This window comes from Cotesia glomerata, linkage group LG10, assembly GCF_020080835.1.
Source record: "Cotesia glomerata isolate CgM1 linkage group LG10, MPM_Cglom_v2.3, whole genome shotgun sequence".
Taxonomy (NCBI): domain Eukaryota; kingdom Metazoa; phylum Arthropoda; class Insecta; order Hymenoptera; family Braconidae; genus Cotesia; species Cotesia glomerata.
In genome coordinates this window covers 2,902,289-2,921,041 of record NC_058167.1, presented here as the reverse complement: position 1 = coordinate 2,921,041, position 18,753 = coordinate 2,902,289, and the positions used below count along the sequence as shown (strand labels likewise).

General features: G+C 29.4%; 1 protein-coding gene across 1 annotated transcript; it reads left to right on the top strand.

The window, feature by feature from the left end:
* The first annotated feature begins 13,170 nt into the window (after positions 1–13,170).
* On the top strand, positions 13,171–18,466 carry LOC123272919. Its single transcript, XM_044739940.1, has 8 exons — positions 13,171–13,357; positions 14,291–14,620; positions 14,735–15,145; positions 15,404–15,504; positions 16,199–16,234; positions 16,306–16,510; positions 17,761–17,871; positions 17,945–18,466. Exons 1-8 carry the CDS (start codon positions 13,171–13,173, stop codon positions 18,181–18,183), a joined length of 1,620 nt encoding a protein of 539 aa, XP_044595875.1. The 3' UTR covers positions 18,184–18,466.
* Positions 18,467–18,753: the final 287 nt, after the last annotated feature.

The window sequence follows — 18,753 nt, the reverse complement described above, 5'->3', positions numbered from 1 at the left end:
TGCCATAGCTGTTGGCTTTATTCGAGTTGGGAATAAGAGGTAGTTTAAATAGTCCGGCTGGAGCTGGGATGTTACTTATTATCCTAGGCTTCTTAGATGGCGTTTCTTTGACAAGACAATTTAATTGGATGACTGGGATCTGATTTATCCAGTTGACGACTTTGGTGTAAACTTCAATAGGGATCGCGTTGCTCGGTTTCGGAAACGGTCTTCTCTCTTTACTCGTTGATGGAGCCCCGTTTAACGGCGTTTTAATACAAATTTTCTGTTCACTTTCAGTTGTGAATTTCCTTTTCCTTATGACCGAAGAGGACGGGGCAACGAAGGTAGGATCTTCCCAATAACGCGATTCTATTAAGGGACGGTGGTAAATTTGACCGTTAAAGAAGTCTGAGTAAGCTTTTCGAATTTGAAATTTAAAACCGCTTCGCGAGTGTCGGACCATTAATATATATATTTTTATTGGTGCTATAGTTAGCACGTCATAAGTTCGATAACGAAGAGGGGAGAAAAAAAAGGAAAGTGTTGTGTAGCTCGCAAAATTTTCCAATAGAGTTTTGTTGCTCGATAGACAGCAGCAAAATTCCAAGAAGGAGATTTTGTGTCGCAAGGGTGTAAAGAATAAACCCACAATTTACTAAATCGAAGAATCAACCTCGAGAACGATCCTCGTTGCTCGTAAAACAGCAGCAAGGTGTTTCGAAATGACCTTCGGGTGAAGGAACTGCTGGTATTGCAGCAGAACCCCGTAAGCAAATCGTAGAGTTTAATCAGCACTGGTTCACAGCTGTTAATATGATAAAAATAATAAGATAAAAATAATAAGATGAGGATGAACTTGAAAATAATTTTTTTCGCGTCAGCAAAATTGAAACGCGATAGCTAAGTGTGTTGCAACGGGTATTTTCAACGGATGACGCGTTAAGGAACTAAAAGCCTTAGTCAGCAAAATTCCTTTTTAAGTGCAACAGTCTAATATTAAAATAATAAAATAATATTGAGGGAATGAATAAAATAATGTTTTAAAACAAATAAAAATATAATTCTTCTTTTTTTTTTGTTGAGGGCCGACGCCTTAGTCTAACAATATTTCGAAAGTTAATTTTTAGAGAGCTGATTTTTGCGTTAGCAAAACTAATTGTAACAACACTCGGTGAGTTTAAAGAGTGAGATTATGACTGTACTAATCAACTGGAATGACTGAATCAGCAAAAAAAAAAAAATTTTATAAGCAAAAATTTAATAAAGAAATAATAAAACGGTGTTTTACTCGGAATAAAAAAAAATTTTAAACTTTATGAGCCAACGCCCTAAATCGAACGAAATTTGAAATAAAGACGGTATTTAAAGGATCGATCAGTTCATAAGGGAAAAGAATTTCCGTTTTCTAAATTTTGAGTGACAATTTTGCCAAAATTTTCGAAAAGTTAAAGAATTTTGAAAATTTTTAAATAGAACTTCCGTTTGTGGTAAGCCGAAAGGATGCGTTCGTATCCCACCGCTGCCACCAAAAATCTAATCTGTTATGTCCGAATTAATTATAATTAAATAATTATTTGTAGAGTGGGCCTTGAGGAGGCTCGGACACGCCTTTCGATAGATTTTCTCTTGTAGATAAACTACAAGAGTTTTATTTTTAATGTGGATTTCGAACGCCTCCTGGTAACCAGGGTTCCTAACGGTGAATTTAAAGAGAAGTCGATTACAGAAACCGAACTTACCTTCGTCCCTTACGAATTTTGTTGTTGATTGAAGTTTGAGCTGTCGATCGGTAGATCCTGGACTGGTTTCTCTTCCTTCTCTCGTGGTTGAGATCGATGTGATGAAAGAGGTTCAGGAACTAATCTTAGAAAGGATGGATTCCACGATATTCGGAGTTTACTGTTTATTCAATATTTAGTCGCCCTACGGGCGCGACGCACTCAATGCACAATATTTCACTTAATAACTATTCACTTATAACTATATTTTATGATTTAGAATGTTTTATTATGAGTTCATGAACAGAGTAACGACTCAGGCGGATACTTAGATCCGCCTTTAAATTAATTAATAGATCGAAAAGTTAGAATTTAGAGAAAGATATCACTACGGACAACGGGGCCCTCGATCCTGCTCGAAGAGCACACTGACGCGATTCGTAGACGATATAATTTAAAGAATCAAAAGAGAGAATAGTGAATTTAGAATTTCGTATAAGCGACCTAGTGCTTTATACTGCCTCGTACGTAACGCGGTACAAGGACACACACGGGCTCTACGAGGATACCTTCCCTCGTATTCTTTAATAAAAGATTGAACGCGCGTCCCGCGGTGCTTAGGGTTTTTAAGCACTCGGGTCGCGACTTTTGGAAGGGAATTGGATTTTGTTATTGGTCTAAAATTTGCAAGTTTGACAGAACGTGGACACGGTGTGCTCAAGGCGTGATCGAGGTGTTGTCCGTCCGATTGTCCTTCAAAGTGCAAGCGCTGCACTTTTCGTCGTGAGGCAGAGACCCTGAGTGTTATATGAGGCGACGCCGGATATAACAGATAATAATATAGTTATTTAATGCATAAATAGTATATTTCATACCTAGGCCAGTCAAATAAGAAAAGTCTCAGATCACATGTAATTGTTGGCCGAGGCGAAGCCGAGGTTGACAAACATGTGATCTGAAGCTTTACTTTTTACTGGCCAAGGTATGTATACTATTTTTCTGCTCGACGTAACTGGAATGTGGGAACTTTGTTTAGCGCAGCGGCCAGAAAATTGCCACTTTCCGGCCGGAGGGCAGAAAAGATTATTTCAGTAAGCTAAATGTCATTAAATCACTAGTAAAAACTTGTTAAGTTTTCTGAAAGTACAGTCTCGAACAAAACCAATCCTTCTCAAATCACGTACTATAGTATAGCTATATATGGGTGATTCTCTGTACGGATGTTTTTTGCTGTCACAGGCATTTTTTATTAGAAAAATTGTTATTTTGCTACTAAAAAAAATTTATTACGAAAGTAAAAAAACATTTCTATTTGGAGCATTGAAAACTAAAATGGAATAAATTTTGGTTTTTTTGCTATAAATTCGTAAACCACCGAAATTTCAGTCCCCTGGGCTGTCCCAGTCCCAAAATTAAAACTTTAAGATTAAATTTTAAGTTATTCGTCAATAATATATAATTTGGTCCATAATGTTTATAAACTTTATGAGTTAACTAACAATCTTCTTCAATAAAAAGTACCGAAAGTTAATTTGTTTCATTAAATTCATTAAACCAAAGTTTGTCCCAGGCATTTTAAGATCAGCCCCCTGCCAGAAGTTCAAAGCCAAAAAAAAAAATCTAGCGTGTTATTTTACCTTTTGTAAGGTTTATAAGGATCTAACTAACCGTGTTAAGGGGTTAGGGGTAGTCAGAATTTTCAAAAAATCAATTATTTTTTTTTGCATTTTCGTTATGTGTAATATCTTAAAAATATTCTCTGAAAATTTCAAGTCGATCCGATAATTAGTTTTTGAGTTATTCGACAAATAACAAAGAGAGCTCGGGTATTTCAAAGCGCTCGGGAGCAGATAGCTAGCGGCAGCTTCAAGAAACCCCCTTTTAGGGTTCTATTGTCATCCATGAACTAAGACTTTGGTGTATGTAGTAGTATCTAAATTTATAAATACCTAAATATATATAATTACAATTTCTAAAACTAAATTACAAAACTAAACAAAAAGGTCTTGGTGGTAGAGGTAGGCTTACAGGAAAAGTAATAGACAAATTAACTGTGTACTATGGTTTATCAATACGTCGTCATTGCGATTCTATTGAAGATATGAAATCTGCTATTATGGCAACTTTTTACCACTACGGTTCGACTGATGAAAATCCGAATCATGATATGTGTCCCAAAGGCGAAGTAATGATAATTTACTTTCAAGATGTGTAAGTGGATTCAATCAGAATAATAATGAGAGCTTCAACCAACTAGTGTGGAAAATATGCCCAAAAACCGTGAATACTAGTTCTACTATCGTACAAATTGCTGCATACATAGCTACTTGTATATTTAATGAAGGTACAAATTTATTATTAATGATTATGGATACCCTAGGACTTAATTGTGGGTCTAATTCTCATCGGTATGCTGAAAAATTGGATGCTGCACGTGTGAAAGTGGCAGATCAGCGCAAACGACAACACTCGGGAAGGCAGAATGCTTTGTAGGCAACAGCAAATTGATGTTTTGGAAACTTCCACAATGGCTGAAGAACTATTATATGGCCCAGGAATAGATGACTCGATGTAAGTAATTTAATAATTCGTATTTCTGTACGTGAATCTAGTGTGAAACTTTAAACTCGTTTTTCTCAAAACTATGTTTTTTGAACTGGTGACAACTGTAACTCGAAAACCGCTCAGTAGATTTTAATAAAATTTATACAGCTTTTAGAATACATAATAAACTCGGGCCTGATCAGAGGATTTTTTTTTTTTCAAAAATTTCGATTTTTTAAGACCGATTAACTGTTGATTTTTTCCCAAAAATCTAAACAAAAATTTCCTGAGGCCGCCATTTTGTTAATTTTTGAAAAAAAAAAAATCCTTCGATCAGGCCCAGGATTATCTATTTATAAAACTAATTTTTTTCATCCGATTGATTTTAGATGAATCTCCAAGGACTTATGATTGTCACCGCAAGGACCTTTTTTTGGAACTGGGTCAACACAGATAGCTATAACTTTGGAAATTAAAATTTTTTTTTTTTGAAATTTTCGTGACTTCAAGTCAAAACATTGTATAATAATGCCATATTACTACTTTTGTAAAATAAAATGATTTAATAGCAAAAAAAAAATACTGAAAATTCTCATTTTTTCGTGCCTCTGACTACCCCTAACCCCTTAATAACCATAGGGCTGTTAGCGCTTTATCGTCATTTTATTTAGTGTCAAAGCACCGTTTGTTCTCGAAATATGTGTCTGGGCCACTTCAAAACTCAGTCCCCTGGCAGCTATTTTTGTTTATAATTTATTTATAAAATTGGATCCATAAGTCTTAACATTATTCTAATTAATGTAAACATTCATTGAGAACTTAAAAAGTTGAATGCATTGAAATAGTTTGCTTGATTTTTCTCAATTTGATTAAAGAAATCAGTCCCCTGGCAGTCAGTCCCTTGTCATGTTATATAGCAAAAGATACACAAATATCGAAAATGCAAAAATTAATTCGGCTGTTTATTTATTATAATTAAGCTGATAGTTTTGTAGCCCTTGTTAATTTTTTTTCTAATAAAATTAAAAATAATTTGGTCGGACAATTTTGTACAGATTTAAGACGTCCTTACAGCCCAGATAGCAAAATGACGTATTAAGTTATTCCGAATGAGCTCAGATTTCTGATTTGGACGTCAGAGTCTACGTCTAAAAGACGTCTTTAAGACCTTCTGAAGAGGTCGAATGCGCCGCTTATTGTAGACTTTAAGAACTCATCAAAACGAGCTCTTAAAGAGCTCTTTTTTCTGAACTCGCACAAATGAATGATTTTTGATCTCTATACGCTATTATAATGATAACAATAATAAGAACACAACAAAAATAATATTAATAATAATAATAATAATAATAATAAAAGTAAATTATGAAAAATAATTCAGAGTTCCATGAAGCACCGATGCTGATTTCGAATGTTTATTATTTTAGTTAGACCTAATATTGTCGGTTTAAAGAGAGAAAGTGAAAATCGCAATTGCCGTAACTAAGATTCGAAACCGAGTCGCGCGCGTGCTAGATCGATACCTAACCCTCTACGCTGTTCAAACGATATGTCGTTACATATCTCATTATTCTTATAAGCTAAGTTTATATAGTGATGAAATGTTGCGATCATTGTCTATATTATTTATTCTATTTGATACTCTGTATCGATAGAGAAAAAGTAACTTTTACGAATATTTATATACTAAAAAATATTCAAAAGTCTACCTGTAATATTTTTTTAAATAGTCTATATAAATTTTGTTTACTTTTCACAATATAAAATCTAATAGATAAATTAATGAATATTAAAAATTCAACAATAATTAATAAGTATATAGTTATAAGATATCGTTAAATTCGAATAAAATGTTTAAAATTGATACATGCAAACTACTCCTTAAATGTAGAAAGTTCACATAATTTTTTTTTTCAGATTAGAATCCAATTTTATTATTTTATCTAAATTAGTTTGATTACGAACCAGATTTTAACATTATTGCCTATTACTTCATAATATAATTTAAAATTTTTTAAAAATTTAATTAACCTGAATTAAGAGAAATGAGTTAACCTATGCCAAGTGTATATCTATATATTAATCTATTCAAATTGTTTTAAATCATTTAATTCAAATTATTTTTAATCATTTTCAATTTAATTTCTCAATCAGGAAAGTAATAAATGAAAAATGAATAAGATTTTGACAGCTTTATATTAAAAAGAAATTTGTGTTTTTGTTTATAATGTCTATAAGCTCATTATACGCAACTCAAAAAGAAGTCCAAAAAAGGGACTCAGTTAGATGTCAGAAAATTGACTCCAAACTTATGAGTTCATTAAGAGCTCTTAGTTCTGACCTCGTAAAAAAGAGCTCCTTAAGACGTCACATTAGGACTTCTATAAGAAGTTTTTTAAAAGACTTCATACTGAAATCTTTCTGACTTGGATGCTGACTGGGAGAGAATCACCCATATATTAGGGTGGTTCAAAAAAAGCATTTTTATTTTTTTTTTAAGTGCTGCTATCTTAAAAACTTCTCTAAGGTATAAAAAAAATTCTTTCCAAAGCGCAGCTTAATATCTCAATTTTTCATGAAGCTCAATGAATTTTTATTTTCCCATTTAAATAACACGTAAAAAATTTTTATTTACGTTTTCATCCGGTAAAACTACGAAAAATTTTTTTTTGTATTTTTCGTCAATTATTCTTGTAGGAAATTTAATTCTCTACAAAAAAGTATTGAAGTAGTTTTTTCGTAATCCTACCAAGTAAAAAGTTATTAAGCTTTAAATACTCGCAATAAAAGAAAATTTAATCAAATATGATTTTATAATCCACGTTGTATCACATTTTCTGTTTCAAAGTATTTGATTATGTAATTTATATTTTTTTCTTAAAAACATGGTATACAGTCTGATATCGATAATTCAATCTGGACCAGTGACAACAAATGACAATTTAATATATCGGTTTGTTTATTTGAACCACATGTAAAATGCACTGAAGGAGATTACCAGACTTTGTAAATACTCTAACCATTGCTTAAAAAAATTAAACTAGATAATTTACTTTTAGCACTCCCGAGTCGAAAAATAAAACGTAGATTGAACGTATTAAACGTTGAAATCGTCGATTGAACGTATTGAACGTTCAAATCGTCGGTTGAACGTATTGAACGTTCAAATCGTCGGTTGAACGTATTGAACGTTAAAATCGTCAGTTGAACGTATTGAATGTTCAAGTCGTAGATTTAATGTTTTTAACGTATCGAAAGTGAGATTTAAACTGTCATTTCAGGTGGGAATCATCAAATTTGATCATTGACTGAGTTTTAGATTAACTTCAATTTGCCAAAATTTGGGTCATATCTGATGTAAGGTTTTACTTAAAGGCTGGACTGAGACTCAGCTCTCAGTCTGGTATGACCAGATTTTGAGCCGTTGTTCATGACTCGAGTCTCCTTTGAGGCTGGTTCCGATCATTAGATTGAATTGATTGTTTTTTTTTTTTTTTTTAGACTTTGGATGACCTACTACCATATAAAAAGAAGATTTATATTGCAATATTTTATAAATACTGGGAAAGAAATTAATTTTTAATTGTAAAAAATTTAATTGAGCTTGCTATATTAAAAAAAGCATTACCCAAGCGGCACAAATTTTTTTTTGTTAATGTATTGTTAAATTCAAGTTGATAATTATAAATTTCTGACTTCTTGTTAAATAAAATCTCTCAAAAAGTCAATATTTTATTTTGTGACGCTTGGGGTGTTATAAATTCTGCACCACCAGAATTTAAAAGTTATTGGTTACACGGTATTTGAAAAATTGACTCTAATTTTTTTTTCAAAATACGCAGAGGTTCGGAAAACAAGAAATGTTAGTATGACTTCCATTTTACCACGTGATTACTTCGAAAGATTTTATTCACTTCTCATCAATTTTTGTACCTCGCGATTTACATATTTATGTAAAAATACATTTCAAACATTAATTTTATAAATCTGGTCTTATAAATCAGTTTCAAATATTAATAGTGAGCAGTAGAAAAATTAAACGTTTACTTCTAAAGACTAAAATTATTTAGTGTATTATGATTTTTGTAGCATATAACTTCTTAGCTTTTGATGAGATTAATCGATTGCTCAACTGATCGATTGTTTGTGGGTTACTTACCGACAGAATCGATTGTATACTCGAATTTGAATATCGATTGTGGATAATCGAATGTCAACGAGCCGGACATTTGGTAAGTATTTATAAAAAATGAAACAATAACAACTGTCAACATTATGTTATATAGTAATTAATGTGATAATAAAAGTTAAATAAAAAACAATATTTTTTATTTGTCATTCATGATATTGATTGATTCTATTTTGAGCAAAATTTGGTAGGTTTTACATTACAAATTATTTATTTTAATTTGTTAGTGCTTGACACGGTTATGGTATTAACCTCAAACTCAATGTGTATTATTATTACTGTTATTTGAAAGTCATTTAACTTCGAGTTCTCTGTTGATTCCTTTTTGTATTATAAACCATTTTCTATTTATAAGTATTATTTTTCTTATGAATAACCTAATATTTTTTTTCAAAACTAGAAACAAAGTATAATTACTTCCAACGGTTGACAATTTATGAAATTTCAAATATGTAGACAATAAATTTTTCAGTATCAATTTGACTTAATTTTTCATCTAAATTTTGAGAAGTATAATTAATGTACTAAAAAAAAAAATTAGAAAAGACTTCATTGTTGTTGCGTTCTAAGGTAATCAATTTCAACTAGAATAATACATTTATGTTAAAAATAAGGAATTTAAAAGTCTCATAATTATATTTTGAAAAATTATTATTAACAATACCAAGATAATTAAATTAAAATTTTCCACGTCACTTTTAAATGCGATCGAACAAAAAAAATTAAAATTTTAATTTATTTGAGAGAAAATTTTATTAACTTTCTTAATTCTTGCAGGGTTTTCAATATCTTACGAGTAATTCGTTCAGCGTAACTACTATTATAATAGTAAAATCAAGATATATCAAAATGCATTAACACTGAAAATAGTGAAGATATTGGGAAAAGTTTTTTTCGTATTTATAAAACTGGAAAAATTTTAAATAATATACGTCCTCTCATAGAACCTTAGAGAAATTTCTCAAAGGTTAAATGAAGTGATCGAATGACAGTTTTGACGAATAAAGAATATTATTTAGAAAACAAAAAAAAAACGTAACTAAATTTTGGTTGTGGAGAGCAATATTATTCAAAGAGAATTATAAAGATGAAAAACTTGGCTGATGAGTTTGAAACAAGAATTTTGGGATCAATTAAGACAAAAAATTATAACAATTGTCACTGTCTTCAGGCTTTAAAAAAAATCAAACGAATAATATACAATGAATGAATAGTATCAATGAAAATTTATGCTCAGAATATTAGTTATGAAAGTTGATAAGTATGAATGATGCTGTTTACAAATTTTTAAAGAGCAGCCAAACCATGCAAATCATCTGGTCGTCGGAAAAGGTAATTTTATTTCCTAAAATAAATATTAAAGTAGAAAGGAAATAACTTTAATTTTTTTTTTCAGATGCAAGGAAAAAAAGACCATTCGGCAGTCGAAATGGAAGTAGATTTCATCATAAATAGAAAAAAATCATGGATTTCGAGTAAACCGGCGACTAAAACCTTATTTCACTTTAACTCGTTACTTGTTTCCTTACTGCTGGTGTACAGTAAAGAAAAAAAAAAAACGAGTAAAATAGCAAATTTCATCATTGGCATAGCGGAATAGGACATAATTTTGGGACTACACATATGATATGGTACTCAAATTGAAGCTTATTTAAAGAGCTTTCAGATGCAATTTACAAAAATTCAGTAAGTTATCCCATTCCAAAGTTATTCGGGTTAAAAAGTGAAAAAATATGAATTTTTATAATTTTGAAAATTTTTAAATCCTGGCATTTGTAAAAAATTTTACGACTACACATATGATATGGTACTCAAATTGAAGCTTACTTGAAGAGCTTTCAAATGCATTTTACAAAATTTCAATAAGTTAACCCATTCAAAAGTTATTCGAGTAAGAAAGTGAAGAAATATGAATTATTATGATTTTCAAAATTTTGAAATATACGTGACTTTTTGAACTATATACATTTTCCGACTCAGCTCGACGAGTATAGTCGGAATATAGCAAAATTTTTTAAAAGTTCCGTCATGAGGACCAATGCAATAGTTAGATTTCTATGAAATCTACTAAAACATACAAACACATCGCATTTACAGTAAAATTGAAAAAAGAACAGTTTTTTAAAAGAAGGATGATTTCAGTTTAACTGACAATAACTTTAGTATAGTTTAATTTCACGTCTCGAAACGAAAAAAAAAAAAAAAAAAAAAACAATTATTGTCTTAAATTCAATTTATCAACAATTATAATTTTATAGCTACATGAATTACTCTAGCTCGAAATCATTCAATGGTAAACCGAAGTACATTTTATCTTCGAAATTCATAACTATACACACAGCATTAATGTTTATAATAGGAACTAACGAGTGTCTTTGTGCAGGAAAAACTTTGTGTAAATATCCCAAAGTATTAATTGTAAAATTATCGGTAGTTGCTGTATATAATTTTTCAGTAACCACTTGTTGTGTAATCGCGTAATGAGTTCCTTGACATCCGCATAGCTGACGTCTACAATTGCAAAATTGTAATTTTATAAAATACTCTATTAATCCCAAATGTAAATTGTTGTTCATTGAGTAGCTGATTCCATCTGACCTCGTTTGCAGATCTTTCGGGTACATACTTGAAATGCACAATTTTTTGTCTTTTAATATTCTGAAATAGTAAAATACTTTTGTAGCGTTGCCAATATTTTCTTCATTCAACATTTCTAATAGGCTAGGTGGTATTTCGTCTAAGCACTTATAAGTTCCCACGCTATAACAACTTTGCCCAATTTCCTCAATAATTTTTACTTGCTTTTTTCTACTGAGGCAGAAATCCAAAATCTCTCCATCCGGTATGCCTTGGGTAAATCTTATTTTTCTAATGTTCCTAATATGAGACTTTGCCACTTGTGAGTCGATATGATTAGTTCCATGGATTGCCTTCAAGGTTAATCCATTCAGATTCTCATATTCATAACATGTGTTGGACCATGAAGGTCCAATTTGCCGTACACAATTAGGTAAATGCCTTACTTGATGAACATTAATAGAACAGTGTCTTAATCCGTACAGAGCTTCGAAATCTTTTGTGAATTTATTTAGAAATTCTTCCGCTGCTTCAATCAAAGCTGTACTAACTTCATTAAAACTGAGAATAGCACATCCAATTATCAAGAATTTGTAATTTTCGAATAAATCTGGCCTCAAAATTCCTTCTAGTACAGGAAGTGAATAATAAAATGACCATATTCTAAGCTCTGATGCCTTCCAATGAACCACTTCGCCAATAGACCGAGTCATACGATGGATAAATTTTGTTGGCTTAATTGCCATCAAACGCGCATCAATAGTCTCAATCATATGATATAATGAAAAGCCTTCATCACGATATTGAGAATCGAAGAGAAGAGTAATAATTTTTTTAATAATACCTCCATCAACGCAATGCATCCGGTCAATTGCCATTCCTCCTATAAAATCAGGCATGTAATTGGCAAGAGCAGTAGGACCTTTAACTCCAAAAATAGGATTTTCTTCTGTTGCGCCTTGGGACCAGTTGATGCAGTTAACTGATGTTCTCATTATTAATTGATCTTCATATGGGTAAACATGAGTAGATCCATTTTCAGTGGCAGTATTTTGACCTTCAGTACAGCAAGCCATGCATCCAAATGCACCATTGAATCTTTTAAAATTAAGAAAATCGGCTTTGGCTGGAGTATCGGCTGTGCCTGAAATCAGAACACCTCGAACTTGGATAGGTTCTTCACGGTTTGGCAATTTCATATTGACTCCTTCAGCAAATTCAGTGAACTGACTCTCAAATTTACTCATAAATAAATAAGCATTTAGCTTTCACTTGCCAAACCATAACCCAAGAAGTAAAGTATTTTCTCTTAATTTTCTCACAGAAAATGGCAACTCATTTATTGTTAGAAAAAAAGGCGTCATACTTGTTTGCGAAGATTTAAACACTGGAATGCCATCAGTATACCAACTAAACGAAATATTGTTTGGGTTTTGTAAGAATCCATTATTTATCCAGTTTTGATAAATAGATCCTTCATATATGTCTGCAATAACATTATTATTTACAGCTCTTCGAAAACGATGTTGCAATAGCTCAATAAATCCGTCTCGATTGAACATTTCTTGTAGTTGTGTTTGAATCGGCAATGTAATAAAATAAGAATTCTTGCTATCTTGATACGAAGGACAGTCGTGATCTTTTGATTCTAATTCTCGGTTACACGTAGTGCAATAATAATATTTGTCCATAATCTCATCATCTTGTTGCAAATTAAAAAATTTCTTAAATTTATACAAACTATTTTTTATCAAATTTTGCCTAGGACAATGTGATTGTATAACTCGAATTATGTCCTCAATGCAAGTCATACTGAGATTATGATTAACTAAGAGAGTTAATATTAGAAGATTACTTTCGGTAACATTTATAGAAGCTCCATCATATAAAGGTTCATTTGCATTCAAATCTCCATCATCTTCGTCACCATCCATATTATTATGATTATTATTAACTTCGCTTCTATTATTTTCGCCATCCATGTTAAATTTTTTTAATAAACTAATGTGAATATAGTTCAATCCAGATTAATCAGTAACAAAAAAAAAAAAAAAAACAAAACTAAATAACAAAAGATTATATGCAACGGAAGGTTAGATTAATGATATTATTCTAATTCAAATAATTGGACATTTACTATCATAGAAAAAGTTTTTAATTATGAGTAAAGTTCGAAAAACGAAACATGCACTGATTTGGTGGATAGATACTAAAGAAACGGATATTCTACCTTTGATAAAGATACCCAAAGAACACCGAAAGTTACATGCTGTGGCAGAACTAACATGGGTAGATAATAAAACAAAACGGACGTCAAAATCTAAAATGAAAGTATTAGCAATCGATAGTGAGTAACATTTACTTTATAAAATATATTTAAAATTTTCACATTTTTTGCTGAGAAAAAATGTCATGTTTGTTATGATGTTTATTTATTAATCTAATCATCAAGTTATGTAATTTTATAGAATTTCATGATCTCTTTATAATAATTTTGCTTGCCATAAATAATTTCTAAGCTAAGAACTTTAATCTTTAATATACTCTTACTAGATTTTTCTTACAGAATTTTTTTTTGCTTAAATATAGCTTCGTTTATAGATTTTCTTTCTAATAGTATTTAATTTACAATAGAAATTTGTTAAAAAATTGGTAATCGTTATTAGTTGTTTTTGCGAATTTATATAATGCAACAAAAAATTACTTCCGTAAAATTGATTATTCTTGGAAGTTGTTCAAAATCTCTTTTATGTAAAATAGATTGTTCATACTTTTATCTTAAAATTTAATGCATTAAAAGTAACTTATGAAAGTATAATTGGTATGAGGTTACTACAATTGGAAACTTTTTTTGTGTAGTGACGTTAAGTTAAAAATTTGAAAGTAAAAAATCCGAAGCTCCGAAAGATGAAGGGACTTAAGAATTATTTTTTAAAATTTTCTTATGCATAATGTATGAGTACTGCTTGAGAAATTTTAGGGATTGAAAAAATTTGTTTTTAACTCCTATTAAATTTAAAAATTTTATATTTAAATAATATCATTACATTGAAATTAAAACAAAAAAAAAAAAAAAACAATTTAAGTATTTAGTTTTAAGACACTTGAATAAAAATTTTATTAATTCTCCGATTCCTCACAATTCTTAAAAATAGTGTGAGAAAAATATTTTAAATTATTCGGTTCAATAATTATCTTTTTCATTAATCTGCATAGTATACTACATATTCTTATTTGCTTATGAAATATTTTATTAGTATTTTTCTATTGAATTTTTCAGCTAATGCAAAAAATCTCAAAAATATGCTCATAAATACAAATGGTGAAATAACAACTCCGTCTGACAAGATATTTAATCCTGAAGTTATAGATAAAAGAAAACAATTGATCGAGAATATAAAGTTACAGAACGGTATTAAAACCTCGAACAGAAATAAAATTGAGACAAAAATCCTGAGCCAAAAGCCTATTCTGAGTAAACTTTTTCCATTTCACAATCAAAATCAATTTGTCAACCAAGCTAACTATACATCAATTCCGTCGACTTCTTCCAATCTGGGACAAGCTTTTCAAGCCTTGAGTTCTTCTACTCCAGAATCAACTTCTCAAAGTCAGAGTTCTTTTTCACACTTTACAGACTTCTCAACTTCAGACTCCTTTTAACGCAGTAAAAACATCTCAACTTCAAATTCCTTTCAATACGGTACAAACTTCTCAAGTTCAGAGTTCTTTAACCCGGTATCAACTTCTCAGCTTGAAACCACTTCTAGCCAAGCACAATCACCTCAATTTCAACCTTTTTTGACTCAATTACAAGCTTCTTCAACTCTGTGTACTTCAGTACAGAAAAATAATGATTATTTTTCCTCGAAACCCAGTATTATTTCTACACTGAATTATGATCAACAGGATACGTATGAGTTTCCGCCGAATGTACATACAAGACCTGTTGGTCAAGTAATTAATTTAAGAAATGTAAATCAATCTACTACAAATGCACAAGAGACACCTGTTTCTCAAAATATTCAGGAAAATGAAAGAATGTATGAAAATGAAAAAACGGTTACAGTTGTAAAATCAGTAGTACCATCTAATGAAATGACAAATTTACTTTCTCAATTGGTCCCCAAAAAACGTAATTAGAAATATGAAAGTTTTTATGCATTAATAAACACGATAATTACACGGGTAAACACTATTTTTGTTATACGACAATAAAAAATTTAAATTAAGTAGACCATTGTAATTATTAGTGAGAAGACAAGTCTTAAGAATTTCATGCTTTCAAAATTAATGTGCGTTGATTGCATAAAATTCTCTCTGATAAAACTGTTCTAAAAATTTAATTTGTATATTTATCAAACCTTAACAGTTAACAATACTTTCATTACAGTTACATTAGAAGTCGTTGAGTTCGTGGAGGCACTTGCAATCAATCTGAGACATAAATATAATGAAGAGCATCACAACACTTCAAAAGAATCAGTTTTTACAGTGAAGTTATCTTATATAATTATCTATTTTGTGGTATAAAGAAAAGAAAAAAAAAACTATTTCGTAGCTAAAGAAAAATCTTTTAAAAATCCAAAAGCTGTGATGATTTTTAAAAGATTATACACCGTAAAATTAAATGGAGAGAGTTCATGTAGAGTTTTTCTACTAAAAAAAATAGTCATAAAAAATGTTTATCTTATTTCCTATATGATATTCTCTTATTTGGTTTTTTATGATTGAGTATACTACAATTTCATTTTCTCTTGTTTAATCGTTAAATAAATTAACCAATGATTAGAGTCAATTAGAAATTAACAAATTATAAAAATTAGTTAATGAATAAAATTTCGTAGATTAATTGAGTTACAATAAAATCTTTAAGATCTTGTAAATAACATTAAAATAATAGAAAAAGCATAAAAATTTATGTCTAAACGATGTTTAATATATCTACAGTGACTATAAATTACAAATTCACTATCAATGTTATTTTGATAGTTATTTACAAATTGATTATAGCTTTTTAATTAAAATTCGATCTCAAATTCTTTTAATTTTCTGTAAATTTAAATTGCTTGATTACATTGTGATTAAAGTGTTGAAATACTTTTATTTTTTCATTCTATCCACTATTATACTGAATAAAGTATTCGACACATTTAATGTTATTTAATTACTTTCTTGTCATTAACAGCTTCCAATGCAGTATTTTGAAAGCGGCAAGGATAAAGTAAAAAAATATGTTTACAGAAATCTCATAAGTTAAAAAAAATATAACTGATATTCAAATAAAAATTTTAGGTTGAAATATCGCCAGGCATTGGCTTTTACATGTGTAAAAGCGTTTTATCAGACATTAAAGAAAGGGCTTCAAACAACTGGCGGGAATTAGTGATCATAACACTAGATGAAGTATATGGCAAGAAATTGCCTAACTTCTCAGCCAAAGGACGTAAATCAAACAAACGGCCAGGAATTAACAGTACATTTTTTAAAGGACTTTACTGTAAGTATAATCTGTTACAATGCAAAGTAATGCTTAGTTCCTAGGGTGACTTTAGTTCTAAGACTATGCGTTTAGTTCTATTGGAATAACTGATTTAATTTCAAATAAGTTGTTGAATAAGTTTTAATTTTAATATGTTTGTAAATTCTTAAATTTGAAATTATACATTTTTTTCTCAATTCTACGCGGATCCTTTACGAATACATTGAGAAATTTATTTTAATTTTGACTGCTGAATAACCTTTTTGATTATTTTTGAGCAACATTTTTTTTTCTTGATTGAAAATTTCATAGTTTGTATATGAAAAAAAAAAAAATTGTTTTGTTGGATGACTGAAACTAAATCGGTTGAATTGTTTTAAAATTTCAAATTGCAAAATTATATTTTTAACTTGAGAAATTTTATCCTTTAATTTCACTGTTCGTGTTTTGGTATTGAAAAAAATGTATTTGATGACTACAATTAGGAGAGTCTTGTAAAGTATAGAATTTTCACCAAAAAGTGTTAAAAAAGAAATATTGATAGTTAACTTTACGATGATAACTTTTGCAGAATTCGATTAATTATGTTTTTTTATAATAAGTATGCTAATCAATTGAAAGTACATTTATCGAAAATTCTTAAAAAAAAAAAAACGATAAATGTATTTTAAAAAAATTGTTTTTATAAAAATAAAGAATTAGCTGTGTACCGAGCGTGATTCTTTTTGAATTTAGGTCATTAAATTTATTAATTTATACAATAGTAATTGATATTTCTAAATAATATTTTTGACAGTTAAATTTTTACATACGGTATTAAAGATATGGCAACGATTATTGAACTTTATTATCTCTAGCTCATAAAAATTAATTATAAACAATTGTATATACAATTTATAGGTAAAAAAGGACTTGTTTATTGTTGCAAAATCTAAAAGGACTATTTTTATTATTTAATAATTTAAATATTTTCGAAGTCATGAGAATTGAAATTTTTAGGGAGGCATAAAAAATTGAAAGAAAAATTTTTTTTTATTGAGTTTGTTTAAAGGTCGCCCTAACATCTAGAGTCATTAACGAACTGAGTTACAACAGATTTACATCTTTTATTAAAAAAAAAAATACTCGTTATTTTAAAAAAACTATCACAATTAATATAATTTTCACTACCACAATAACACTTTAAAAAATAAAATAAACGAAATTTACAAATCAATCAAATAAACCATTTACAAATAAATTATCATTATCAATTATTATGTTTATAGGTTGGGCAAAAAAAATTGATAATTCCATTACACTAAAACAATTCACTAAGGCCATAAATGATCATGCTGGTAATCTACGGAAATCTAAAAATAAACAAACAAAACAGAATGGTATGAGACAAAAATATACAATTAAATTAGAAAACGTTAGTGCTAAAATAAAAATAAATATTATGTACTTTAGATAAAAGACGGTCTCGTATAATCGTTTCTGATGAAGAAGAAATGAGTGTTGAAGAAGATTATACGGAAGATGAAGATGAAACAGATGAAGACAAAGAAAACGCAAATGAAGATGGAGACAAAAAAGATGGAAACAAAGAAGACGAAGTGCTGGACAACAATGACAATAATGATGAAACAATTGAAAAAAACCAACATTTGGAATATTATTCTGATGAAAGTTTTCTATTATCATATTAATAAAAAATAAAGTATTAATCATCGTTCAAATTGCTTCAATAAAATTGTTTAGAACCATCATTGAATATTTTGTTTATTATAGCTATTCAAAGTATCACCACTATGTTTATTATTCGAATAGTCACTATTGTATTAATTAATCTTACATTCTATCGTAGGGATGGCCTTTAGGGTGAACCGTTTTTCTAATTTTTTTTTGCTGGAATCAAATTAAACTGTTATTTATTCGAGCTCATTTCTGTAAAACCTAAAAAGATAATTTTGTTACGAGGAAAATTTTTATAGTGACTTATTTTTTTTTCGAAAAATCTTGGAAAATAATTATCGAGATACTTTAATTTTCTTCTTGTCTTTATTCAGCAATGATTCATGGATGTAATTTTATTTCAGTATTTTTGTAAGAAACTTACGGTGGTATTACAATGAATAATTTCATGTTTTTGTTAAAATTTTTTATTATTTAAAGAATGATTAGTTTTAATTCATGAGTGTATACCTTTTTTTCAGTTGTAAATAAATTTCTACAAAATAACTACAGAAGAGATTTTCTATTAACCAGTTTCTTAATTT

Coding starts and splice junctions, on each gene's coding strand:
- LOC123272919 (XM_044739940.1), top strand. CDS start 13,171: ATGAGTAAAGTTCGAAAAACGAAACATGCACTGATTTGGTGGATAGAT. Junction 15,146..15,403: donor TCAATTGGTCCCCAAAAAAC/GTAATTAGAAAT, acceptor CTTTCATTACAG/TTACATTAGAAGTCGTTGAG. Junction 16,235..16,305: donor TTGAAAGCGGCAAGGATAAA/GTAAAAAAATAT, acceptor TAAAAATTTTAG/GTTGAAATATCGCCAGGCAT.